Below are 26949 nucleotides of genomic sequence, written 5' to 3'. Positions count from 1 at the left end.
CAAGTTCACTATAGATCGCTCATGAAAGCGCCCCTCCATTTCAATGTTTCAGCACAAGGTGTTTTGGATTATGCTTAATGAATCGCAAGCGCATCCTTAATTCTATTTTAACAGGGCCTTTAAAAAAAAAATCAAACCTGATTTCAGTTTTTTCCTTCCTCCAGTTTTTATGAACACTGCCCTGTAAGGTTGGCTATTGTCCAGTCTTAAGCCACATACACACTATTCGTTTGACCTCATATTATACGGTTTTGGTAAATGTGAAGGAAAAACTCAGCAGAAAAACGGATAGTGTGTATGGGGCTTTAGTGTCCAAACTGAATAGGTGCAAAGTGAGTGTGCTGCCTACTTACAAGGACATGATGCCCTTTGCACCTCCTCAGTAAGGTTGGCTATTACGGTGCAAAGTGCACCATGTTGTGTCAGAGAGAGCACTCACTGACTTTTTTTTTTTTTTTTTTTTAACTTTTAGGGCACTTTCACACTGAGGCGGTGGGCAGCGGTAAGCGCCGCTTTGCTGCCACCAGCATTGCGCTTTTAACCCCCCGAAGGGGTTAAAAGCGCCAGCAAAGCGCCCCGCTGCCAAACCACTTTGCAGGTGCTTTGGCAGCACTGCCCATGCATTCCAAAATATAATATAATACACGGCCTCAAAGATGCTGCTTGCAGGACTTTTAAGGTCCCGCAAGAGCACCACTCCGGTGTGAAAGCACTTGGGCTTTCACATTGGAGTGACAAGAGAGGCGCTTTACAGGCGTTATTTTTAGCGCTAAAACACCTGTAAAGTGTCTCAGTGTGAAAGTGGCCTTACAGATTGAAATAAAAAAAAAAGGGGGGGGGGGGAATGCATTGCCTACCACAGGATGGTGCACTTTAATAGCCAATCTTACTGGGCACTATCTTGTGGAAGGCAGCACACTTACTGTGTTCACATGTGCTTAATTTTCAATTAATCACAGAATAAAAAAAACAATCAACTGAAAAATGACTAGCCAGGAACACACTGACTTTTCTTTAGGCTAGGTTCACATCTGAGAGGGTACGAGGTGGTGTGCAATTGCACACCTTCCTGCACTGGCAGAGGAAAAACACACTGCTGCTTAGGAGATATGCAGGTACACTGGAATGCGGGAAACCCTCAATCCACACACGTTTCATGCACCTCATTCAAATCACACCCCCCCTGCAATCTGCAGTGGGTGTCAGTGATATATTAACAGCACCCCAAACAAAGATTGCAAAACACGGTGTGTTTGCCCCCACCAGATCACATTCACAAAACGACCATGTGAACCGGTTGCAGACATGTGGTGCCAACTGCTGAATCAGTAAGCCGGTGAGCACCACAACAAGCTGGCCAGTGCCAGGCTGGACTGTCAGTAAAACAAGCAGTAGAAAACTCAGCTTAGCCCAGCCAGCCTCAATCACTAACTTTGCCAGTTGCCAAATAGAATCACAGGCAGTCTCTCACAATTACCTAGTATGAACAGCAGAATGCCAGCAGCACAGCAGTCTGAGCAGTGGTAAGTCTGAGGACACTCTCTAAAACTCTCTGATAGTAGGCCAAAAGAGAAAGAGGGACATACCTGGCCAGGACAGCAGCATCCATGTGGGGGGGCTGGCAGCTACACAGCACTGTACAAACACTCTGCGCTCCAGCGTCCAGGCAAAGCTCCTCTCCCAAGCTCAAGGTGGAAGTGGCACTGCAAGCCAATGGGAATACAGGGTGTAGAGAGCAGTGGGCAGGACTACACGCACCGCCAGCTCCCGTGCTCAGTGTGCTGCCTGGTGATAGATTTGTCAGCCTTCAGCCCAATAGACCGGCGGTGTACCACAACGCGCATGCGAGTATGCCTAATGATCTATTACAATTGCTGCAGCAGCACTATTACACTCTGCGTGCCACTGACTGCAGTGCTGCCTGTCGATGGTGCCATGTGCAGGGACACCATGCGTTTCATTTTGGCCCGGGGGGGAGGGGGGTTTTGAACAGCTCTAACCCCCCCTTCCCCTTATCTACGCCCCTGCACCAGCTCAGTGAGACTTACTATCTCCTGGCAGGGTTTCCATCTTTTCCTCTCTCTCTTTTTTTTTCTGCCTCTCCTTCTTATACCTTTCATCTGCTCCTCACTTTTTTTTTTAATCTTTTGGGCAATGCCCTATAATTTGCACCAAGTAGCGATTCACAGAGTCATATGATGCAGCTCATTTGTTATTTCTATTTATTATGCTAACCCTTTAGAGATGCTCAAAGTGCTGGATTGATATGGTGTTCTGCGTTGTGTTGGCCTCTGTTATTATGGTATTTTTTTATATTCAATTCTCTTTTAGTATAGGTCTCTTACATTTTTTTTGGTAAGACTTACCACTCCAAAATCCAACATACAGATAAAACGTACCTTTCTATATAGTAACACAAGCTTAACCTGACTGGGTAAATTCCAAGTGAATGTGAGACAAGAAAACATAAAAGTTTTAATGAACAATCTGTCAGCCTTTATTGTAGTTGTTTTTGAAAGCTCGCAAGCACACCATGAGTGTGCTCTTTACAAAAATCCAACACTCTTTATTTAATACCACTTCGAGACATGGTCTGAGCTTTGACCACCCCCTTTCCTTTAACTTCAAATGGTACTCCCTTGTAAGTTGCTACACATCCATCATTGGTCAGAAGGTCTGGTTGGATCTGCTCCCATGTCTTCTTCTTAGGATTCAGCTCCTTGTCAGGCTCTCCTGGAAAAGTAATGGACAATACACAAATTATAGACAATCTCCATTTAGTTATTCATACAGTAAAAAAACAAACAAAAAAAAAAAAACACAAAAAATAAAGATGCAACATATGTACTGAATGAGTTAAACTCAACAAAAATGTTTTACAAGTGTCAATTCTTCCAGATTGCAAAAGCAGAATACTGACCATGAATGGGGCCAAATGCTGGTCCATACCTGCCTGTAAGAATGCAAGAATTTGTAACAGGGAGAATTTCCTGACGTTGAAGCCTTTCGCCTCACACTAAATAAAGTAGGCTTCCACCTATGGTGATAGTCCTTATGAGAAATAGACATCCAGCATTGTGGGAAAAACTGATGTATCCTTTAATAAACTGGTTTATGAATTACTGTTCTACATCTCTTCCACACCGAGTTCTTTTGATCTTTGGAGACCAGCAAAGGTTATTTTAATGGGGGAATGTCTGATCCCGCCATTCAGCAATGATCTGTATGAAAACCAGTAAGCTATATTAGACCTAATCCATGGAAGAGTTGAACCTTTTTGAAGTGCTGTGTTATTCACATACTTTTGGTCTTTGTTTTAATTTATCACTTACAGTATGTACAAGTTTTTAGAATGATGACACACAGTAATTTTCACAAAGTCTGCTGCCTCAATTTTTATGATGGCAATTTGCATATACTCCAGAATGTTATGAAGCTGATCAAATTAATTGCAAAGTCCCTCTTTGCCATGAAAATTAACTTAATCCCATAAAAAACATTTCCACTGCATTAGTGAAGAAGGCTTCAGGGCCCCCAAGAAAGTCCAGCAAGCGCCAGGACCATCTCCTACAGTTGATTCATCTGTGAGATCGGGGCACCACCAGTGCAGAGCTTGCTCAGGAATGGCAGCAGGCAAGTGTGAGTGCATCTGCATGCACAGTGAGGTGAAGACTTTTGGAGGATAGCCTGGTGTAAAGAAGGGCAGCAAAGAAGCCACTTCTCTCCAGGAAAAACATCAGGGACACACTGATAATCTGCAAAAGGTATACAGATTGGACTGCTGAGGACTGGGGCAAAGTAATTTTTTCTGATAAATCCCCTTTCCAATTGTTTGAGGCATCCGGAAAAAAACTTGTCCGGAAAAGAAAAGATACGCACTACCATCAGTCCTGTTTCATGCCAACAGCAAATCCTGAGACCATTCATGTGTGGGGTTGCTTCTCAGCAAAGGGATTGGGCTCACTCACAATTTTGCCTATGAACACAGCCAAGAATAAAGAATGATACAAAAACATCCTCCAAGAGCAACTTCTCCCAACCATCCAAGAACAATTTGGTGACAAACAATGCCTTCTCCAGCATGATGGAGCACCTTGCCATAAGGCAAAAGTGATAACCAAGTGGCTTTGGCAACAAAACATCAGAATTCTGGGTCCATGGTCAGGAAACTCCCCAGACCTCAATCCCATTGAGAACCTGTGGTTAATCCATAAGAGGCGGGTGAACAAACCCCCCCACCAAGAAAAAAAAAAAATACCGACAAACTCCAAGCATTGATTATGCAAGAATGGGCTGCCATCAGTCAGGATGTGGCCCAGAATTTACATAGTAGGCGAGCTTGAAAAAAGACAAGTCAAACCTGTGTGTGTGATTTTATGTTAGTATTACACATTGTATATCCCTGTATGTTGTGGTCATTCAGGTGCTTATCTAATAGTTTTTTGAAATTATCGCTGCTCCCCGCTGAAACAACTGCCTGTGTAAGAATTCCACATCCTTACTGCTCTTACAGTAAAGAACCCTCTACGCAGTTTAAGGTTAAACCGCTTTTCTTCTAATTTTGGTGAATGGCCACCTGTCTTATTAAATTCCCTTTTGCGGGAAAGTTGTATCCCTATTGTGGGGTCACCAATATGGTATTTGTACATTGAAATCATATCCCCTCTCAAGCGTCTCTTCTTGTAACCTTTCCTCAAAATTAATGTCCTCCAGTCCCTTTGTTAGTTTTGTTGCCTTCCTCCATCCATTTGCACATCCTTCCTGAGGACTGGTTCCCATAACTGGACAGTAAACTCCAGGTGCGGCCAGATCAGAGTCTTGAAGAGTGGGAGAATTATTGTTTTAGCTCTGCAGTTGACTGACAGCATGCCAGGGTGAACTGCAGAAGTCTTGAAAAAGAAGGGTCAACACTGCAAATATTGACTCTTTGCATAAAAGTAATGTAATTGTCAATACAAAGCCTGTGACACTTATGAAATGCTTGTAGTTACACTTCAGCATAGTAACATCTGACAAAAAGATCTAAAAACACTAAAGCAGCAGACATGAAAATTTAGATTTATATCATTCTCAAATTTTTTGGCCACGGCTGTATATGGAGCACAGTGATTCACATTATTGATCAAGGTAATGGGAGGGGATTAGGTTATATATATTGAAAGGAGGTTGCTGCACGTTTTTGAGTTTATAATTTAAAGAGACAGTACAACACGGTTTGTCCATACATCCACTGCTTTTGCTAGAGGATCCCTGTACCTGGAGACAGACCTATCTAGTTTGTTTTAGAATGTAGAGGCAGGAAAGTCTACATCCAGTATCCCCTACCTTTGACACAGGTCCTGAACACTTCCATATATAGGGGCCACTGCCCGAGACACAGGCTTACCCTGTTGAGGAAGTCTGGAAGCCTAGACCATGAAATGCACAGAACAGGATCAAATCTACCTCGCTTAGCAGGGCAAGATTTCTGTTACCTCTTCTGATGGTTGATGTATACCACGGCCGTAGCGTTCTCAAACTTAACTTAGAACAGATGAGCCTCTATTGGGAGTCCCTGGCATTACAGGGACAACCAAATTGTCCAAAGCACCAACCACGACACTACCTGCCTGGAGTTTGCATGTTCTCCCTGTGCCTGCGTGGGTTTCCTCCAGGGACTCTGGTTCCCTCCCACACTCCAAAGACACGCTGGTTGGTTAATTGGCTTCTGTCCAAAATTCGCCATAGTATATGAATGCGAGTTGGGGACCTTGGATTGTGGGCTCCTTGAGGGTAGGGAGCAATGCATGTGTGGAGTGCTGTGTAAATTGACCGTGCTATATGGGTACCTTAAATAATGATATAATAGATGAGCATCTTAATGAGACACAATGTATGGGGATAGGGACAATTGTAGACACTCACTCAGGTTGAACTGGATGGACTGGTGTCTTTATTCAACCTTACTATGTAACGTTGTTTGGGAGACAAGATGCCTCTGATGTCCAAGTACCCTGCAGTGGCAGGCTGCCCAGGTTTGACTCCATCTTTGGCATATAGCAGGAAGATGTTGGGGTGAAGGGACCATTCCCCCGGGGAAAACTGCTGGTGACTTAACGTGGAAGTAAACTCCCCTATCGTTTTCAGCCAAGGAAGCTGCCATCTTTGCCTCTGTTTAATCTTCAACTGCTATGGTGCTGCACATGTGATTCATTATGACACCAGCCATTGGATGGTTTGATAGTTTGGCTGAGAGCACAGCCAATGTGCAGTTAGCATTTTTTTTTTTTAACTGTTTAAATCCATGGGTTTACTTCCACTTTAAGTAGTCTGCCTGCCAGTTCTCTACCCCTGGATTGAAGCTTGCCGAAATGCACGGCACATGCTTTTCTGCCCGGGTTAGGATATGGTTTACCTCTCCCCTGCCTGACTTCTGGTGCCCCCTTGGTAATTGATATAAGCCATTGTGGTGGCATCATTGAACTGAATCCCGAGAGGAGAATTCTGCAACCTGAATGTCCAGGCCGTTAGGGCTAGACGCGCTGCCCGAATCTCTAGAATGTTGATGAGCAAAGTCCTTTTGGTTCTGGACCATTTCCCTTGGACAGACACTTCTTCCAGGACTGCTCCCCAACCTGAAAGGCTGGTATCTGTTGTTACCACCTTCCAGGTAACTGGTAAGAAGTATTTTTCCTTCTGCAGTTTCTCAGATATCCTCCACCAACTGAGGCTTTGGCGCAGTTTTGGCAACAAACACATTGGAAAACCTAGTGCCTGAAGCTTCCTGTTCCAGGCCGATAGGATAGTGTTTTGCAGCAGTCTCTAATGAAACTGAGCATAGGGAACTTTTTCAAATGAAGCCACCATCTTCCCCAACAACCTCATACAAAGGCGAATGGAAAGACCCTTCTTTGCCCTGACCCCTTAGACAAGCTCCTTTATGGTGCTGATGTTTGCCTGGGGTAAAAACACCTTCTTCTGGGCTGTATCTATGACCAGACCCAAGTACTCTAATCTTACGGGCTTTAAAGAAGATTTCTCTAGGTTGATGACCCAAACTCAGTATTCCAGGTAGTTGACTGTTTTGACCACGCTTTGGTCCAAGCGGACTACCGACCGGTCTATTAAGAGCAGGTCGTCCAGGTATGCTATTATTGTTATACCTTGAGTCCTTAATCTGGCCAGAAATTTTATAAACACCCGAGGTGCAGTAGCTAGGCCGAAAGTTAGTAAGTTAAGTCCCACTTCAAAATGCAAATACTTCTGGTGAGCGGGTAAAATAGGTACATGCAGGTATGCATCCTTGATGTCGATTGATGCCAGAAGATTCCCCCTTGTAGGATAGAGACTACTGATTGGATTGATTCCATGCAAAAAGAGTGAATCGGTTTAGATCTTTGAGATCTAGAATAGGTCTGACATCATAATGGGGAATTTTAACTGATAAAGGTAAAACGGTCAAGAACAAATGGGTATAATTTTCTGTATTGAGAACAGACATCCATCCTTCTAGGACAAAGCAAAAACTGAAGCATCATGGGAGTGGAAGTTCGGTTATAGATGGCTGAACAACTGGCTTTTTTGGTTTGCCATTGTTGAATTCCTAAAGGCAGCAGTACAACCTTATGCTTACCATTTTATTGATCATGTGTCCTTTGATGACATTTAATTTATGAAGGAAAATTATTACCACAGTAACTTTTTTGTAAACATCCCTGTGGTGGCACAGTCCATATTTATATTTTATAGAAAGAATGACACCTGAGACTTCCCTCCTGCATATATGAATGAAGTCCATAATGTTATTTATAAATAGGAGCAGAAATAAGTAATCCTGCCCCTCCATACCCATTACCACAGTAGTTATGTTACCTGGGAATCCTTCAAAGGTAATTCTATCTCCAGGAACTGCTCCACTTGGAGGGTCTAGTAGTTCCACCTTCTCCGGAGAGCTTGCACACATAACCATGGCTTGAGAAAGGATCCCTCTCATTTTGGCTGGTTTCAAGTTACACAGTAACACGGCCATCCGATTCTGCATCTAAAAAAAATTATCACACAGGTTCATGACTTAAAGAAGCATCTGCCCATGTTTCCTTTAACTACTTCAGAAAGCAACAAATTAGTAAATATGCTACTGTGAAACTTCACTGTAAGGCAGTCTATACATTAAACCATTTTCTTTCCTGCAACCATGGGCTAAAGGAAAGGAAACTGCCCGATTTCCCCTTTAACACATTCAGTGTTCATGGGGGAATCTCTCCAGCAGAGCTATTGTATTCTGAGAGTGGGGGGATTAGGGCAAAAAACATACTGAAAGGTGTTTCTTTAACAGAATTTGCAAATCTGTCTCATAAGGGAGGGTTATGTACTTGTGAATTAGCAATTAAAAAATACATTTAAAGAAACAAAACAAAACCACAGAATGTACCACATTTCACGGTCAACATTTCTCCAAATTATCCCCTTTACCAATAAAAAAGGAGAAATAACTACAGGCTGATAATGCCAGCCATAACGACAGATGATACCTCTCTTTACCCCCCAAGCATTGTACTGCCAGACAAACAAAGGCTAGATTCACCTTTACACACTTGACCCCCAGGCTTTTTCTGGCACTTTTTGATTACAATCCGTATATTTTTTGCTAGAAAATTTCTTACAACCCCAAACATATATATATTAGAGGCCCTAGAGAATAAATTGGTGGGTGTTGCAATTACAATACAATAAAGTACTCTTTATACCCTTATAAGCATTCGATCACACCAAAGTCAGTGTGATCAAATGCCATTTTTAAAAATGGCGGAATTTACACACGGGTAAACCGGAAGTGATGTAAGATCATTGCTTCCAGTTCCCTATATCATAGAGACAAACAAAGCAGTTCCGGTCTTTGCTCATCTCTATGATTAGTCAGTAGAAATGCCAGCTGGTCGATCGGGTGTCCTGGTGGAACAGGATAGCCCAATGATGCTGCAGAAGGCAGGGGGATGTCCCCTCCCACTGCTTGTAGAAGCAATCCAGCAGCTAGTTAGCTGGTAGGATTGCTTTTACAAAAGAGCCGACAATTTGCTCTAAAAAACGGCTGCAGACATCATCCCTGCATAACTACTTGAAGTCTAGAAATATACCAGAACATTGCTGGTCGTCAGGTTAAAATAAATAAATGCATGTTTTTTTTTATTAGGTACTTACAAAGCATCAGTGGTGCATTGTCAGTCTCCTGCAGACAATTACTTTGTACCCCTGTACAGATTGTCAATTAGAAAGCTAGAGGAAGTGTCAAAGGACTATGAGTGTGCCCGAGTGAAAACTACAAGTCCGTCTGCCGTGGTGGCTCTGCATACCCGGGCTGATTTGAAATGTGACAGCAGCTGTGGTGGAAAGTAACCCTGCATGTTGTCACAGGGAGAGGGGGCAATCTGGGGATGGGAAGCACGTGCTTAAGAACATGTTATCCCCTAAATACAGGTATAAGATGTAACATGTTCCTAAAAGGTGAACTTAGCCTTCAATATACAGTTTTGCATCCTTGCACACGTGGTTAAAGGACCACTCATTTTCTCTAGAGGAAAAGGAAATATATACTCCTATAATTTAAATTATAACAGGTATGCACACATTATTGGTCTTTAAACATAACAGAATCTCTTTAGTTTTTAGTTTGCGCTGGCAGGAGTGAAGGGATCAGATAATGTCTGACTTTCTATTACTCAATAAGACATATGCCTATCTAAGGCCACACTTACACCAAAAATTGCTTTACTCACTGGTGTAATAAGCAAAAACCCATATTTTTTTTTTTTAAATACCAGATGCTCTACTCTACACTGTGATTCACCTTAGGATTCAGAGACTCACATACTGTAAATGTCTCCACATACCGGTTATGTTATGTGAAATCTCCTCCACCCATCATCATCCAGATCTCAGGCTGGACAAAGTCTTACTAATCTTAGAACTCATTCACATCTAAGCAGCTTAGTTTATCAATGCAGTGTATGATAGCCATGCATACGAAATGGGCCACTTTATTAAAATAGTTAAAACCTAAGTCTAGTCACAGTTTAAAAAAAAAATACAAGGGAAACTATTGCGTTACAAGGTCTCAGGTGAGAATGGAGAGCAGGTGTGTTAAATTTGGCATTATCGCTCTCACTATCTCATACTGGTCACTGGGAGTTCAACATGGCACCTCATGACAAAGAACTCTCAAGTATCTGAAAAAAATTATTGTTGCTCTACATAAAGATGGCCTAGGCTATAAGAAGATTGCCAAGACTCTGAAACTGAGCTGCAGCACGGTGGTCAAGACCATACAGTGGTTTAGCAGAACAGGTACCACTCAGAACAGGCCTAACCATGGTCGATCACAGAAGTTGAGTGCACGTGCTCAGCATCATATCCAGAGGTTGTCTTTGGGAAATAGACGTATGAGTGCTGCCACTCCTCCACCTTGCATTTGAGGATGCCCCACAGATGCTCAATAAGGTTTAGGTCTGGAGACATACTTGATCAGTCCATCACCTTTATCCTCAGCTTCTTTAGCAAGGCCGTGGTCAACTTGGAGACGTGTTTGGGGTCGTTATCATGTTGGAATACTGCCCTGCGGCCCAGTCTCCGAAAATGGGGGGGGTTTATGCTTTGCTTCAGCATGTCACAGTACATTCACACCTGAGACCTTGTAACACTAAATGAGTTACATGACACGGGGGAGGAAAAATGGCTAACTGGGCCCAATTTGGACATTTTCACTTAGGGGTGTACACACTTTTGTTGCCAGCAGTTTAGACATTAATGGCTGTGTGTTGAGCAATTTTGAGGGGACAGCAAATTTACACCGTTATACAAGCTGTACACTCACTACTTAACATTGTAGCAAAGTGTGATTTCTTCAGTGTTGTCACATGAAAAGATATAATAGTTAGAAAAATGTGAGGGGTATACTCAATTTTGTGAGATACTGTAATTGAAGACACCTTCACCTCACTAAAACTGTGCTTTTTGTCTTTTGAACCTCTGTTTTCCCTATGAAGGGGTTTTTATAGTGCTCATGAACAATACATGATGGCCTACTTATCTGGCCAGTTTCAAGCCAAACAGAACAAGGATGTAAGAGGTACTATCATATTTTGCTAGCAAAGGTAGCCATTCATGTTAAGCGACGGGGGGGGGGGGGGGTGCAGATACCTGTACAGTACAGGTATCTGCACCCACTTTTGGCGTAGATTCTGCAGAAGGTACGCCCCTTTCCGCAAGACCCCGCTGCCTGCTGGGAAACACACGGATCCCAGAGACAGCGGGGACCATCCTTATTGTGCAGCGCGACTCGCGCATGCGCAGTAGGGAACCGGGAAATGAAGCCGAAAGGCTCCACTTCCTGATTCCCATACCCAAGATGGCGGCGGCAGCACCCAAGAGACGATCGAGAGATCGGGCTTCGGGTGCCGACATCGCGGGTTGCGCTGGACAGGTAAGTGTCACTATTTTAAAAGTCAGCAGCTGCAGTATTTGTAGCTGCTGGCTTTTAAGAAAAAAAAAACGGCGGAACTCCCGCTTTAATTGAATAAGCTGAAGTTAGAAATTGATTGGCTACCATGCACAGCTGCACCAGATTCCAAGTGCACCAATTTTAGTAAATCTTCCTCACTGCCCACAGTTGTTGAATGGCCTTATTCAATTGAATGGGTCGCATTTGGTACTATCCATTGAATGCAACAGGGGGTTTAATTTTTGCTCTGACATGTGTATAGTCCTGAGTGGCTGAATTTCCTCGTTTGGGTGAGTGTTTAGGTTCATCAGGGTGTGGTAATACTGTGACTCAATGGTCTACTTTTATAGCCTCTCACCACCACCATCCCTATGTCTGAAAAAGCCCTAATATAAAGTACAGTACAAATACAAGTATTTGCAGTTTAGTGCTTATATCAGAGAATGCTTCTAAAGTTCACCAAAGGATACATTTACAAAACATATCATGTACCATGAGATGCACCTCTATATACAGTAGACACAAAATATTTTAACTTTTCATTGTTGTGGTTCTTAAAAGTAATTTTGTAGACACTAGTAAGCAGGATCCATTTTTAGTAATAAAAGAAATGGGGTAAACACATAATCCATCTTACAAGCATTAAACAAGTGTCAAATTGAAAACACAAAATGCTGCATGTGCCCAAGTCTAATCACTATAACAATGCTAAATTTTTCAGCACATGTCTTAAGAAACGCACGACATGCCAAAATATACACAAAACAGGTTTGGGGAGTATTGATCCAACCAATTCTTTGCACATTCATATTTTTTTCTGCCAGAAATAAGATATAGCTGGGTTTTGTTATTGGGGCTAAAACAAAACTTCCAAAACATCTGAATGAAAATGAGCTCTTCCTTTCGGTGAAATCCAATCCTCAGTTTATGATGGCTCACAGCAGAAATATTTCTCTTGAAGTTATTTTCAGAAGGAAAACAAATTCACATCATGTATCTCCTTTTTCCCCCCTCACAAAATACTGTACAGCTTCACAATAGTTAGAGTGGGGGAGTGTTAGAACCTTTGTGGGTTTTTTTCTGCATGTCTGACTGGCTGCTGTTTCTCTGATACTTTTGTTTTTTGGCCAAAGTTGAGTTCAGGGCAACCAACCAGTGCCACTGCTTGACAAAGGCAATATCCTACGGTGAGCCTTTCCTTGTAGGTTGTGTAATCTGTTTGCAATACATAGATATGCTTAGAGAAGATTTGTTTTCTTTCACGTTTTCCTTTTCTAGTTAAAGGAGAAGTACAGTCAAAGCTCGCTTGCTTGGGTATCATCATGACCATAGAGTCGGAATCCGCCCAGATCCCTGGACCAACAACCAGCTCAGCCTCTCAGCAAGCCGCTGAGAGCCTGAGCTGGCTGCCCCTGCCTCCGCCACAGCCCAACGCTCCAGTGAGAGTGGGGGGCATAGCAGAGGGCTGCTGACTAGCAGTTATCAGCTTTCTGCTCATGAAGCTGTGAGAACCGAGCGATCGGCGGTGTTCCATCACTCGGTTCTCAGTGCTATAGGCGCCAGGGGACCGATGCTGCATTCACCTAGGTAAGTATGATTCTAAAAACAAGCAAAAAACAAAAAAGTAAGTAATACTTCTCTTTTAATATTTTGCGGGGATCATTACACTGAAAGCCTGATTACCATGGTGAACCATATGTTTAATCCCAGTCACACAATGAGGAGAGCAAACAGTATGGTGTTTACCTTAAAGTGATACTAAAGTTTTGTTTTTTTTTGTTGTTAAAAATAACAAACATGTTATATTTTTTCATGCTCTGTGCAGTGGTTTTGCACAAAGATGCCCAGATCCTCCTCTTAGGCGCTCCTGGCACCTACCTCCTGTTGAGTGCCCCCCAACAGCAAGCAACTTGCTATGGGGGACACCTGAGCCAAGCCGCAGCTCCCTGTGTCCATTTAGACATGGAGCTGTGGCCCACCCCATCTGTCCTCATTGGCTTGCTGACTTTGACTGCAGCGAAAGCCAATGGCACCTCGCTGCTATCTCAGCCAATAAGGACAGAGAGTCATGGACAGCAGAGTCTCTTGTGCAACATCGCTGAATGGAGATGGGGCTCAGGTAAGTATTAGGCTGGTTGCTGCACACAGAAGGCTTTTTATCTTCAGGCATAGAATGCATGAAGATAAAAAACCTCCTGCCTTTACAACCACTTTAAACCAATTTCCATCCAAAACCTTTTAGAGGCACTCCTATTTCTTTTTGTTCTTAAACTCTGTCACACAGAACCTACCCTCGGCCACACCAAAGAAGCTGATGTATGGGCTCTGACCAGGAATGCACAGGAAGTCATCTCCAACCCATGGGTATTTCAGGACTTTAACTGGTACTTAAAGTGATTGTAAACCTCAGGGTGTCCCTTCCCTCCAATCAGCTCTCAGAATTCTTGTATAGTGTGCTGCCCGCCCCTTGCTTTGCGAGTCTGTGAAAAAAATTGCTCCTCTCTGACGTTTACAAGCATGGACAGGGCAAATTGCTGCAGATAAACAGGTATAACTTATGTAAGGGTTGTTATTTCACCTTCACTAGTTATAGAGATGGGCTCAGGAGTGTTTGGGATCCTAGTCCCAACCCAACTGCCTGATCCCGCCAGGAAGACGACACTGCTAATCACAGGCAGTGGAAAATTACCCAGTACGCAGCTGCACAGAGCAGGAAATGTCTCAATGCATGTGATTAGTGGTGTGGAGTGTCAGCTTCCTGGCGGGATCGGGGAGGTAGGTTGGGCCTAGGATTTCCCGAACACGCCTGAGCCCATCTCTAGTTATAGGTAAGGGTTTACAACCACCGCATTTTGCGATCGCTATGGAACCGGTGGCTAAAGCCCTCCATATCTCTTTGGAAATCAAAGGTCTCCGCATTGGCTGGCTGGAGGAGAGGGTGGCCCTGTGCGCAGATGACCTGCTCCTCTTTTTGAATGATTCAAACTCATCCCTACAGGGTACTCTCCGGATACTAAATTAGTTTTCGGAGATAACCGGACTCTGCGTGAACTGGACCAAGTCAAAACTATTCCCAACTGATTTTGAAGCTAAAGCCCTGGCCTCTCCTGATATGCGCTGCATTGGGTGGACAGGTTCAAATATTTTGGTGTCAATTTCCCAAACTGCCTCTGATTTTATGGAATTTAATTTATTGCCAGTTCTCTCTGATGTGAAGGCGAAGCTCAAGGCATGGAAGAATCTGCCACTGTCATTATTAGCTTGTAAAAATCTCATCAAAATGAAGATTCTGCCCACATTCACATACCTGTTCAGGAACTCCCCTCAATGGACTCCGAAATGTTTTTTTTTTTTTTACTAAATTGAACCAATTATTTTTCTCCTTTCTATGGGGCCCCCGCCCGCCCCGCTACAAATTGTCCACCCTCATGAGACCCACCTCTCAAGGAGGTTTGGCACTCCCTGACTGTTTTAAATATTACCTGGCCGCCCAATTAGTTACTGCTTACTGGTGGCTGTGCGCAGATACTACCAACATGGCAACAGTTTTGGAGGCAGCAATGCTGCCTTCCTTGGAGGCCCCACAGTCTCTTCTCTATAGAGGAGCTAAAGCTCCCCACTCCTTGACACCTTCCATGCTTACCATTCTTAAGGCCTGGAGAGTGAGCTCCAGCCTCGACTCCCGGGCCCCACAAAAGTTTTCACTGAATACCCCTCTTTGGCAGAATCCCAATTTACCCCATTTTTACTCCCTTTCAGCTTCCAGACCCTCAAGCCTGGACTTGATATAGTATCAAATTGCTTTTATCTCTGGTTGAGCAGGGAAATATGATTTCCTTTCCCCTTCTTTGCACAGAATTCAAAGTACCTAATACTTTTCTGTTCAGATACTGGCAGTTATCCCATGCCTTTGGTAGTCAATACTCCCACTCCAGTGATTCAATTTTACTGCTCTGCTAAACCAATGTCTGGTCTTTATAATCACCTATGCATGACCACCCTGACAGAGCTAGACTTATCTGGAGTATATGTTAATAGATATTCTGGATTTAGATGGAGATCGCTGGTCGACTATCTGGGACTTCCCTTTTAAATATCTTGTTACGTTAAGAGACGGGTTCATCCAATTCAAGATCATACACAGAGCTTACGTCACTCCCCACAGAGTTCATAAAATGGCTACATACTCTCCCCCAAATTGCTGGTGCTGTAATCACCCGATGGAAGACGTCACCCACATCTTCTGGTCCTGCCTGGACATTGTTCTATTCTGGGAGGCAGTGGTCCTCATTACCACCATTTCTGGAGTTGTGTTTGCACCCTCTCTGCCTATATGTATGCTGGGCCTGGTTGAAGATCTGGCTCCAACTGTGGCATTGCACATATTACTGAGCCTCTTATTATTCTACGCTAGGAAAGCTATCACCCTCGTGGAAAAAATCCTCTCCCCCAATAATCACTTTCTGGCAACAATTAGTCAACACAGTTCTTCCTCTGTATAAAGACACTTACTGGCATAGGGGTTGTCCTAAAAAGTTTGATAACGTTTGGTCCAAGTGGCTCCAAGATGATTCTACTTCTCATATGTAAACTGTTCATCAACTGTTTGTTATTGTTTCAAATTACCTTTTGTTGAGGAAGGGGGTGGGGGGCCAGGGGAGGTCTGGTCTCCACCCAGGGGGGCAATAGGTTATCTTGATTAATCTCAATGAATTCATGGCATACACATACAATGTATAACGGCAGTGCTTTTCTGATGTGCAATTTTGTTTTCATGTTTGTTTTTTTTTGGGTGCCTGGGCAGTTGTTTGAAGTATGCAGAGATAAGCTCCTGAGTGGCCATTACTGTCTTTGTAAGTACCTTGAAGTTTTACAATAAAAAAAAAAGAAAAAAAAAAAGGGGGGGGGGTAAGGGGGTTTATAACCGCTTTAAATAAGAATTTCAGCTAAAATAAATTATATATATATATATATATATATATATATATATATATATATATATATATATATATATATATATATATATATATATATATATATATATAAAACAGTCCATTGAGAGAAAGAAAAAAAAAGCCGCCAATGCTCACCTTCAGTTTGCAGTTGTCCCCCACAGCAATTCCTTTACGCCACAGGATGTTACCATCTGTCTGTGTTAAATGGCAGCCAGTGTCACTCGACACTCTTGCTCAAAGCCCTGGTTGCCATAAACAAAAATCTAGAGGGCTAGTTTTTTGTTTTCTTTGGTAGACTACATTTTATTTTAGTCAGAATCAATTGATCTGTTTTAGGAATGAGAAGGCTTCACTAAATGTTTACACTAAAAGTTGACAAAACCCTAGTGCTAACCATTTAAAAGAATTCTAATGTCAGAGTGAGGCAGTGATTCTGAGGTGAGTATGCATTTCTCTTTTGCCTCTTAAGACATTTATTTAAAGCCCATCTTGGCAAATATATATATATATATATATATATATATACACACTTTTTTCCCCTTACCTTCTGAAGCAAGATATTCTCATTGAAGTATGCCGTCCAGGTTTCTGGGTGCGGGGAACCGCTAATCCAGCACTGAAGATGTGCCAGCACAGGCTGGTCCCCAACAGTGCCTTTGTGCTGACATCACACCTCTTCTGGATCCTGGGAGGACCCGCCGCTGGACATCCAAAAGAAGTGTGCACGTCACACAGACAGTGATGTGGACATCCAAAGAAAGTCCCCACCTTCTGTAAACAGAAGAGGAGAGAAGCCTCGTGACTAGAGTGTCACGGAACTGCAGCTTTAAAGTGATTTAAAATCCTCAGCTTTTTAAGCACTTTCAGCAGCTGATTTATTCACTTACGGAGTATGCCACTTTATCTTTTAGTCTTTGCCTATGTTTCAGTTTAAGCTGGTGCCATGACTCCTGCACCAGGTTCCAATGCAAGGAGCCATCCTTGCATACAAGGATTTGTGTCTCCTAACAGTGTATGCATCAATAGAAATGCATAGCCCCATAGACTAGGATGGAAGGGCATTCTCCTGCTGCTCTTCTCTTCCCCGCCTACAAGATAACAGACTGACTAGAGACTGCACTGTCCACTGTTATCCCTTTCCTGTGAGGACCAGAAGTTCAGAGATGCAACACAGAGAGCAACAGCCAGCAGCATTAAAAGCTGTAAATTTTAAGTGCTGGGGTAATCTTTTTACAAATAATTTAGTGAGAAGTGTTTATTTTATTGCGTTAAAGTAAAAAATGCTTAGGGTTTAACACTACTTTAAGTAAAAAAAACAGTAAGACTTACCAGTAATGGTATTTCAAGAATCTTTCAGGGCAGCTACGAGAGAGAGGATTGGCTCCACACTCAACAGTTAACAAAGGTTAAAAACACCTCCCTCCCCCTTGCATTCAGTTGTCCAAATATCTCATGAGACACCTTCTCATATCCAACACTGATTTGGTCTTCTGATTTGTTTTGGGTGGGGGGAAATTGTAAAAAATCATCAGCATTACTTCTTGTGATCTATAAAACGGCCAAATAAACTTTGTGTAGATATACAGGGTGTGGCTTAAGAACTACCCCATCTTGTAGGATAATCAAATATGGATTTACAGTATAGGGCCTGCAAGTTTTTATTCCTCCTACCAGAATAATGGTGAGTGGGAGAGTCATTTTTAATATTCTATACTTTGGAGAATAGCCACAGATAGGCTTGACAGGTTCTTTAGTGAGGGTATTCATTGCCAGAGTTAGATTCCAGGTAGTCTTAGTAATTCTTGGTGTGTAGCATTCTCTGTCTATATCGTGCTTCTAAAACACACAGACAATGTTAATATCTGCATCTTAATGAAGCTAGGTGACCATCATTTTTCCAGCCCAGCGCTGTTTCTGAGAATCCTCTATTCGGCTTTCAGGGTATAAAATGGAAATGCTGGAGGTTCAGGTGTATCACTGGGCCCAGAGATAGCAAATCTGGCCAGATCTGTATGATCAAAAGAGGAGAAATTGACAGAGACATGAAAGATGAGAACCAATTCCCCCCTGACCACCACAGAGGCACTAGAATTATTTGTGCCCTGTCCTGAAGAATCTTTCTGTCCACTAATGGTGGCATAGATAACGGGGAAAAGTTATACCCCAGCCTGAAGTCCCATCTGTGAGTTAAGGCATCCATCTCGAGAGATCAGGGTTCTTTATCTAGGGAGAAATAATTTTCGGTCTTCTTATTTCTACTGGAGGCAAAGGCATCTACAATGGGTACTCCCATCTGACTGATCTCTCTGAATAATTTCTGGGACCATGACGAGTTCCTTTAGATTGACCATCCTACACAATTTCTGGAAGGTCTGAGACACAAGATGGAGGTCCAAGGTGAACATTTCCCTTTCATGGGAGAAGACTAGAATATAGTCCAGATAAGGGACAATTCATACTTTCTGCAGGGCTGCAGACAGACCAAAGGGAAACACTCTGAATTGCAAATGTTGTAGGTCCTTTTGAATAGCAAACTTAGAAACCTTAGATCTGAAATAACAAATCTGAAACAGCCAAAAGATGAGACTCATCTCATTCATAAAGTCTTTCATTATAGAAGTGGTCTTAGAACCCACCAAGAGCAATAATACATTTTTCACACAAAGACTTGTTATAAAAGCTTGATATTTCAATTGACACACTTTTCCTTGTATATCAGCTTTATTCAGAACTAGTAAAAAATAAAGATGGAAATGTCATGTTTTAAATAAACAGCTATCCAGCACCCCCAAAGGTAATTGCAATATGCACATAAAAGCATAGGCTTACTAGTAGCAAAAAGCTAGATCCTTGTGGGATGGCCCCCTTAACATTTGCATTTTTCCCCTTTATGTTCATAACTGAGGCGTAGGGGAGGCAAGCTCTACTGTATAATGTGGCCAAGCACAAGGAAAGATCCCGGCCTCTAGCAGTTATGACACCCACTATTCACACCTGGGACTTCTCATCTGCAAACTGGCAAGAAAAGTGGGGATTGCCTCACAGTACCATAGCGCATCACAAGAAGTGCCATCATAGTAGTGTATAATCTTCTGCCACAGGATGCCCTTTTCCCCACCATAGTGACCATCTCTAGATTCTTCTTCCAGAAGGAAAGACAACTGCCCTAAGGGTGGGAAAAAACACACCATTTTGTTCCCAATGCAAATGCCCCCATGTCGAGAAGGAATGCGCAGAGTACAACCAGTAGACCCACTAGAGTCACCACACCCAACACTTCATTAAGGCAGTATGCCACCCAACACAATAGGAGCCCTCAGATGAGAAGGGAGGAAATAGTATAGAGACCAAAACCTGACTACACGACTAACTACAATAACTATAACCAAAGAAACAAAAAACAAATGTTATGGTGTATGTTCCAGAAAAACAGAAGACAAGGCAAGTTAGAGGACATTTATCTACTCTTTGCTTGCGTTTCCCTTTAACCACTTGCTTACTGGGCACTTAAACCCCCCTCAGTCCCAGACCAATTTTCAGCTTTCAGCGCTGATGCACTTTGAATGACAATTGCGCGGTCATACAACACTGTACCCAAATGAAATTTTTATCATTTTTTTCCCACAAATAGAGCTTTCTTTTGGTGGTATTTAGTTACAGCTCGGAGTTTTATTTTTTGCTAAACAAACAAAAAAAGATGCAAAAAAAAAATCATGTTTTAATAGTTTGTTATACAATTTTGCAAACGGGTCATTTTTCTCCTTCATTGAAGTGCGCTGATTAGGCGGCACTGATGGCTGCATTGGTGGGCACTGATGGGCTGCATTGGTGGGCACTGATAGACTGCATTGGTGGGCACTGATAGACTGCACTGGTGGGCACTGATAGGCATAGTTAAGGCAGCACTAATAGGCACAGATAAGGCGGCACCGATCGGCACAGATAAGGCGGCACTGATGGGCAAAGATGGGCACAGATAAGATGGCATGGATGGGTGGCACGGATAAGTGGCACGGATGGGTGGCACGGATGGGCACTGATAGGTACAACTGATAGATGGGACTGATGGGCACTGATAGGTGGCACTGATAGGTGGCTCTGATAGGTGGCACTGCTGGGCACTGATGGGCGGCACTGCTGGGCACTGATGGGCGGCACTGCTGGGCACTGATGGGCGGCACTGGGGTGCAGCACCTTTAAGGAAGATTGTGGGCACTGTGGGTGGCACTGTTGGTGGCACTGCTGGATGGCACTGTGGGTGGCATTGTGGGTGGCACTGTGGGTGGCGCTGTGGGCACTATGGGCACTGCTGGGTGGCACTGATGGGGGGCACTTTCATTCAGGATGGCACTGCGGTGGGCAGGTGGGCACTGGCAGGAGGCAGGTGGTCAGCTGTATTGCTGGCCGTGATCGGGACTGATGTCCCGATCACGGCCGCCGGTGATCGGCTTTTTTTTTCTCTCCTCGCGCTGTCAGCGTGAGGAGGAATAATAGCCGATTACCGGCTCCGTTCTGTCACATGATCAGCTGTCATTGGCTGACAGCTGATCACGTGATAAGGGGTCGGGATCGACCCCTTGCATGGATCGGTGATCAGGCGAGTCTCGTGGACTCGCCAATCACAGAGCGCGCCGCGCGCGCCCCTCAGGGAGCGTGCAGGCCGCTCGTAACCGGGACGACGTCAATAGACGTAGTCCCGGAAAAGTAGATCCGCGCTAATGCCGTCATTTGGCAATAGCGCGGATCTCAAGTGGTTAAAGATTAAGCCACTCATCTCTCCTAAGTAGTTGTCCCAGAAGATGATTAAGGGAAAAGGGCATTTACTTTTTTTGCTAGCGATCAGTTGGAGAAGGGTGGGGAAAACCGAAACGTGGAGCTTTAAAAATGTAGGCTGTGAAAAGGTTGGAGTGCATATTTAATTTATTACATATACTAATAATTAAGTTATCATGCAGACTAAAAGCAACAGATATGTCATCCAATAGAAATAATTTATAGTAAATAAAATTATCTGGCCTATTACTAGCAACACTTTAAAAACATTTAATAATCATTTTAAGAGTTATATCCAACCTGCACTTACAGCCACATTTGGCGCTTAGTAGATCTTTTTAATAAATGTAACCATCCAAGGCAGCTTAGTCAAAAAAAAAATATATATTTTTTTTTGCAGCAGTAATATTCTGGACTGTACTGTTGTACTGTAATGTTCATTCAGACTTAATCAACAAGTTAAAAAAAAAAAAAAAAGCTCAGTAACTGAAAGGAGAAAATGTATCCTTCACTAATTTAAGAGAATAAATCTTGGCAGATAAATGCTTATATTATTCTGTAAAATGCTGAATATACCCTTAGTAAACTAAATAGAGTGCAAAAACTTTGAAGGATTAGTCACCAAACACTATTTTACACAAATATATATATAAAAACAAATGATGTTTGTATTTGGTGACCATTCAATTGGAGTTTATTGGGCCCTAGTAAATTAGTCTATTTCTGTAAATAGGGTGGAAAGAAAACTATAAGGCCCCTTTCACACAGACGATCCATTCAGGTCCGCCTGTCAGTTTTTCAGGCGGACCTGAACGGATGCTCCATAGAGGTCTATGGAGCGTCGGATGTCAGCGGTGACATCCGAGCTGCTCCGATCCGAAAAAGTGTGATGGAGGAAAAAGCAATTTTTCCATCCGTCACCCGATCTCCCATAGGGGAGAGCGGCGCTGTGACAGGTCCGTCCCTGCGCAGTGTGCAGAGACGGACCTGTCCTCTGCCTGCTCAGCGGAGATCTCTCCAGTGATCCCCGCTGAGCAAGCGGATATCCACGGGTGGATCAGTGATGATCCGGCCCGTGTGAAAGGACCCTAACAAAAAGTGGAGCTGTGACATCATAATTATTACTTCAAATAAAACAACAAAGCTGATTGGCTGCTATGGGGAAGTGTTTCATTTTTGTTTCAGTATGCCTTAAACCCATGAATCATTAAAATGATAATCATAACTAAAAACAAAAAAAAAGTTCTTCCTTAAAATATGGCTACACTGAGCTCTTTGGCTCACCCAAGAACACAAAATTATTGTCTCTAAGCATTCCTCAATTGCTCTACCGTTGGGCCATTTAAAATGGCTAGAGCCATATGGCATTCGTAGTTTTACAATACTGACTAAAATAGTCTGCATATATTTTTTGCATTCTTCAGTGCATTTTACATGGCACTTGCCTTTGGATACCATTTTGATCTTGCAGCTTTACCTTCCTGCAAGTCTGTAGAACATTTTTAATCTGGCGATTTTAAAGTTAAAAATTGAAAATATACTGCTTTAAGCCCTGCACTTGGACTGCACATAGAGGCAATAAAATGCTCTATTTTCTGTGTGGCTGGAAAATTATTTTCCTTGATAGATACCTTACTTGGAGTATTTTTAGCAATGATGAAGATGTACGACTATAAAACGTAATTGACCAGATGTTTTATTTTCCTAATGTTGTATGTACGTAAAGCGGCATGAATCATATCAAGTGCACTTTTTTTCCCTCATTTCCCAGGTGCTCCTTATTATTTATGCATGTATTTATTTTAAATCTCAAACAAACATCACAGACAATTATCTAATTAGCCAAATAACTTGGCAGAGTACAGATCCTCCCCGCTGTACTCCAAGGAATTATTGATCAACCATTTGTAATGCTTCCCATGGTTAGCATTCATTTTGGCACCAAGGACACAGTTATAAAAGACCAGTCCCAGTGGGAAAAAATGAAACAGGGAAAATAGCCTTCAAATTAGATGCTATTTTTCCTCGTTCTGGGCTTCATAAAACAGGGATGAAGCACTCACAAAAATAATATTGCTGGAAATCATTGCTTTGATAGAAGGAAACTGTGTTTCATTTTACAATATTAATTTTAGAATAGTTGCCATTTCAAATGACGAGGGAAAGGAATATATTACTCCACCTTTAGAGCTGAATGAATATGTCTGAATGTTGAATTTTGTTGTACAAGGTTTATTTTAGGATTTGTGATTTTCTCTGCTATGCATGGGAATCGGTGAAGGTACAGATCCTCAATTCTAGTTTGAAATCATGTGATGACTTAGAAACAGTGGTTGTCAACTTACGCAGTATAGGGAGCCTCAACTGGGGCCCTTGTCATCACCAAATGACAGCACATAACATTCAGTATATGTAATGCCACAAAAGGACTGTCTGTGGACAAACTAAAACGCCAAACAACTTCCCCCAGCAGTCTACTGGGATAGGACCAAGATGATGACATGGAATCTGAGCAAAGGGGGGTTGGGGGTAGAAGTTGATCTTGAAAGAGTCCTGACTACTATGAAACTAACACTGTAGGCGAAATGTTTGCAATTCCTCATGCTTGTATATAGAATTGAGCTGTAAATGTCGACAAGATATATTCGTGCTCTACTGTTCAGGAGCCCTTAACAAAAAAAAAAAACACCAAATTAAACCATTACATACCTGTTCAAGTGGAATATGCTTTACAAGGCCACTGACAACAGTCCTTGGGGAGGCCTCTCCTACATCTACTTCCTCTACATACAGGGAGTCTGCATCTGGGTGCTTCTTGGCAGAAATGATGCAGCCAACGCGCAAGTCCAGGCGCGATGCATCGACGGGTCTAGCTTCATCATCAGCCACAGCTGGCTTCTTCTCCTTTTTATCTCCTGTGCACAAGCAAAGATTGTTAATCTAAAAATCACACACACACACACACAGTATCTCACAAAAGTAAACCAACCTCCTCACATTTTTATTATATCTTTTCATGTGACAACACTGAAGAAATGACACTTTGCTACAATGTAAAGTAGTGAGTGTACAGCTTGTATAACAGTGTAAATTTGCTCTCCCCAATCACGGTGGAGGCAGTGTGATGGCATGGGCATGCATGGCTTCCAGTGGCACTGGGTCATTGGTGTTTATTGATGATGTAACAAAAGACAGAAGCAGCCAGATGAATTCTGCAGTGTTTAGAGATATACTGTCTGCCCAGATTCAGCCAAATGCAGAAAGGTGGATTGGACAGCGCTTCACAGTACAAATGGACAATGATCCAAAACACGACGCAAAAGCAACCCAGGAGCTTTTGAAGGAAAAAACGTGGAATATTCTACAATGGCTGAGTCAATCACCTGATCTCAACCCAATTGAGTATGCATTTAACTTGCTGAAGGCAAAACTAAAGGCAGAAAGACCCACAAAGAACAACTGAAGACAGCTGTAGTTAGAGCCTGGCAAAGCATCAGAAAGGAGGAAACCCAGTCTTTGGTAATGTCCATGCATTTCAGACTTCAGGCAGTCATTGCCAGTAAATGTTTCCCAACAAAATATTAAAAATCAACATTTTATTTATGATTATATGCATTTGTCCAATTACATTTGAGCCCCTGAAAATGGGGGGCCCATGTATAAAAATGGTTGCAGTTCCTAGAATTTGTACTTGATATTTATGTTCAACCCCTTGCATTGTAAAGGTAAAAGTTTTTTCACCTTAATGTAAGGCAGGGATCCTCAAACTACGGCCCTCCAGCTGTTACGGAACTACACATCCCATGAGGCATTGTAAAACTCTGACATTCACAGACATGACTAGGCATGATGGGAATTGTAGTTCCTGAACAACTGGAGGGCCGTAGTTTGAAGACCCCTGATGTAAGGTAAAAAAACATCCGACAGTGCCGACCCCCCATCCCCCTAGTTTTACTTACCTGACCCCTCGAAAGTCCCGCGCATGCTCCCGATGTCCTCTTCGCCGCTCACCCTGGCCGTTGATTGGCTAGAGTGGATGGCTTGAAAGCAGCGCAGCCATTGGCTCGCGCTGCTGTCAATCACATCCAATGACATGGCTTGTCAGGGGTGGGGCTGAGTGATACAGTGAGCGGCTACGGCCGCCAGCTGTATCACAGGAGCGTGCCCGCAAGCACTACACATCATGCGAGGCAGCTCACATGAAGTAGTGGAGTTCTTGTGGGAGGGAACCGAGACAGCCGCCGAGGGTCCCCAGAAGACCAGGTTTGGGGCCACTCTGTGCAAAACGAGCTGCACAGTGGAGGTAAGTATAGCATATTTGTTATTTAAAAAAAAAAAAAAAAAAATCCTTTAGTGACCCTTTAAATAAATTTGGATTGTTTCATTGTATGCAAGTGGCATACAGAGCGAAACGTATGAAAATTGTGCCTGTGCATATATATATATATATATATATATATATATATATATATATTGGCACAGGCACAATTTTCATACGTTTCGCTCTGTATGCCACCAGAATAAAATGAAAATGAAACAATCCAAATTAATTTAAAGTGCATACTTTCATCTTTACTGCATGCAACCCATGGGGGTCATTCATTAAGATAGATATATATATATATATATATATATATATATATATATATATATATCAACGAATGACCCCCATGGGACAACATGAGCATTGCACATCGTTTGCAGGTGAAAAACACAAGGTGCAGGTAGGAAGGTTTACGATGCCTTGATGCCTTTTAAGCAGTGATATCAGCCCTACCCAGATTACCTCTTTTAAACACCAGAAAGATAGTGGGTGAAGTGGAGAAAGTTAAGAGAAAAGCAACCAAACTGATAGGAGACATGGAAGACCTCTGGTGAAAGATTGGCTAAACTGAATTTATTCTCCCTTGAAAAGATGTGATTAAAGCGGTAGTAAACTTTTTTTTTTTTTTTTTTTAAATCACAAAAGTTCCTCCTGCAAAGTAATATAATGTGCTAGTATGCACCAATACCAGTATCGGTATCGATACTAGGCATTTTTGCAAGTATCGGTACGCGTAAAAAATGCTCCAATACCTGGAACCTATACCTTTGCTGTACGATTTGAGCCCATACAAAATAATGGGCTCAAATCGCACGGCAAAGAATCACATGTGATTTGAACAGGAATGCTGTGCGATTCCTGTCCGAATCCCATGCAAATTCTCCCATGGCTCCAGTCTAAACCTAGAAGCATAGATGGCAGGAGCGTGTGTCCCCACCTCCTTTCTGTTCAACTGACCGCTGCTGGGCTCTCTGGGGTGTGAGTGCTGGGGAACTTCCATGGGCAGGCTGGAGAGGTCCTGGGGTGTGAGCTGGGTGCAGTGGATCGTGTGTGGGAGTCCTCAAGTTGGTAAATGTCAAAGCAAACGTGCGTGTCAGGAAGGACAGGGGTGGACTGACTATTGCACTCTGCAGGTCACCTGCATATACACTACGAGCATCGGCTCTTCTGTCTCCATGTGTCTCTACTGACTCTTGGCACGTCGAATGGAACATGGCTTCCTTCGCCCTGAGGTGAGTGGAGCCTACCACAACTTCTGCATCATTTTAACGCCTTACTGCGCCCACCCCTTCTTCATACATTAACCTCTTATTGCACCCATACATTACTCCATACAATCTCCTTCTCTGCAGTTCTAATTGGGTGGCCGCCCTGGAGGATGGGAGGGATCTTTTGAAATAGCTTTTTGAAAGTGGTCACTAAGT

The 26949-nt window shown here is 42.9% G+C and overlaps 1 protein-coding gene across 4 annotated transcripts in view; it reads right to left on the bottom strand.

The window, feature by feature from the left end:
• Nucleotides 1-2473: 2473 nt before the first annotated feature.
• AIMP1 (aminoacyl tRNA synthetase complex interacting multifunctional protein 1) overlaps nucleotides 2474-26949 on the bottom strand; it is a 111321-nt gene continuing 86845 nt past the window's right edge. For all 4 annotated transcript variants that reach the window (XM_077476678.1, XM_077476676.1, XM_077476675.1 and 1 more), the window contains 3 exons: nucleotides 23911-24116; nucleotides 7852-8020; nucleotides 2474-2733 (listed from right to left, as the gene is read on the bottom strand). In XM_077476678.1, coding sequence (XP_077332804.1) covers nucleotides 2567-2733; nucleotides 7852-8020; nucleotides 23911-24116 — 542 coding nt within the window. In that variant the 3' untranslated portion in view covers nucleotides 2474-2566. The remainder of the gene's footprint in view (nucleotides 2734-7851; nucleotides 8021-23910; nucleotides 24117-26949) is intronic.

The sequence above is a fragment of the Lithobates pipiens genome, unplaced genomic scaffold (assembly GCF_037356315.1).
Source record: "Lithobates pipiens isolate NorthernLeopardFrog02 unplaced genomic scaffold, aLitPip1_a1.2 Scaffold_13, whole genome shotgun sequence".
Taxonomy (NCBI): domain Eukaryota; kingdom Metazoa; phylum Chordata; class Amphibia; order Anura; family Ranidae; genus Lithobates; species Lithobates pipiens.
The sequence above is the reverse complement of the archived record's forward strand: the minus strand, read 5'-3'. Positions and strand labels throughout refer to the sequence as shown.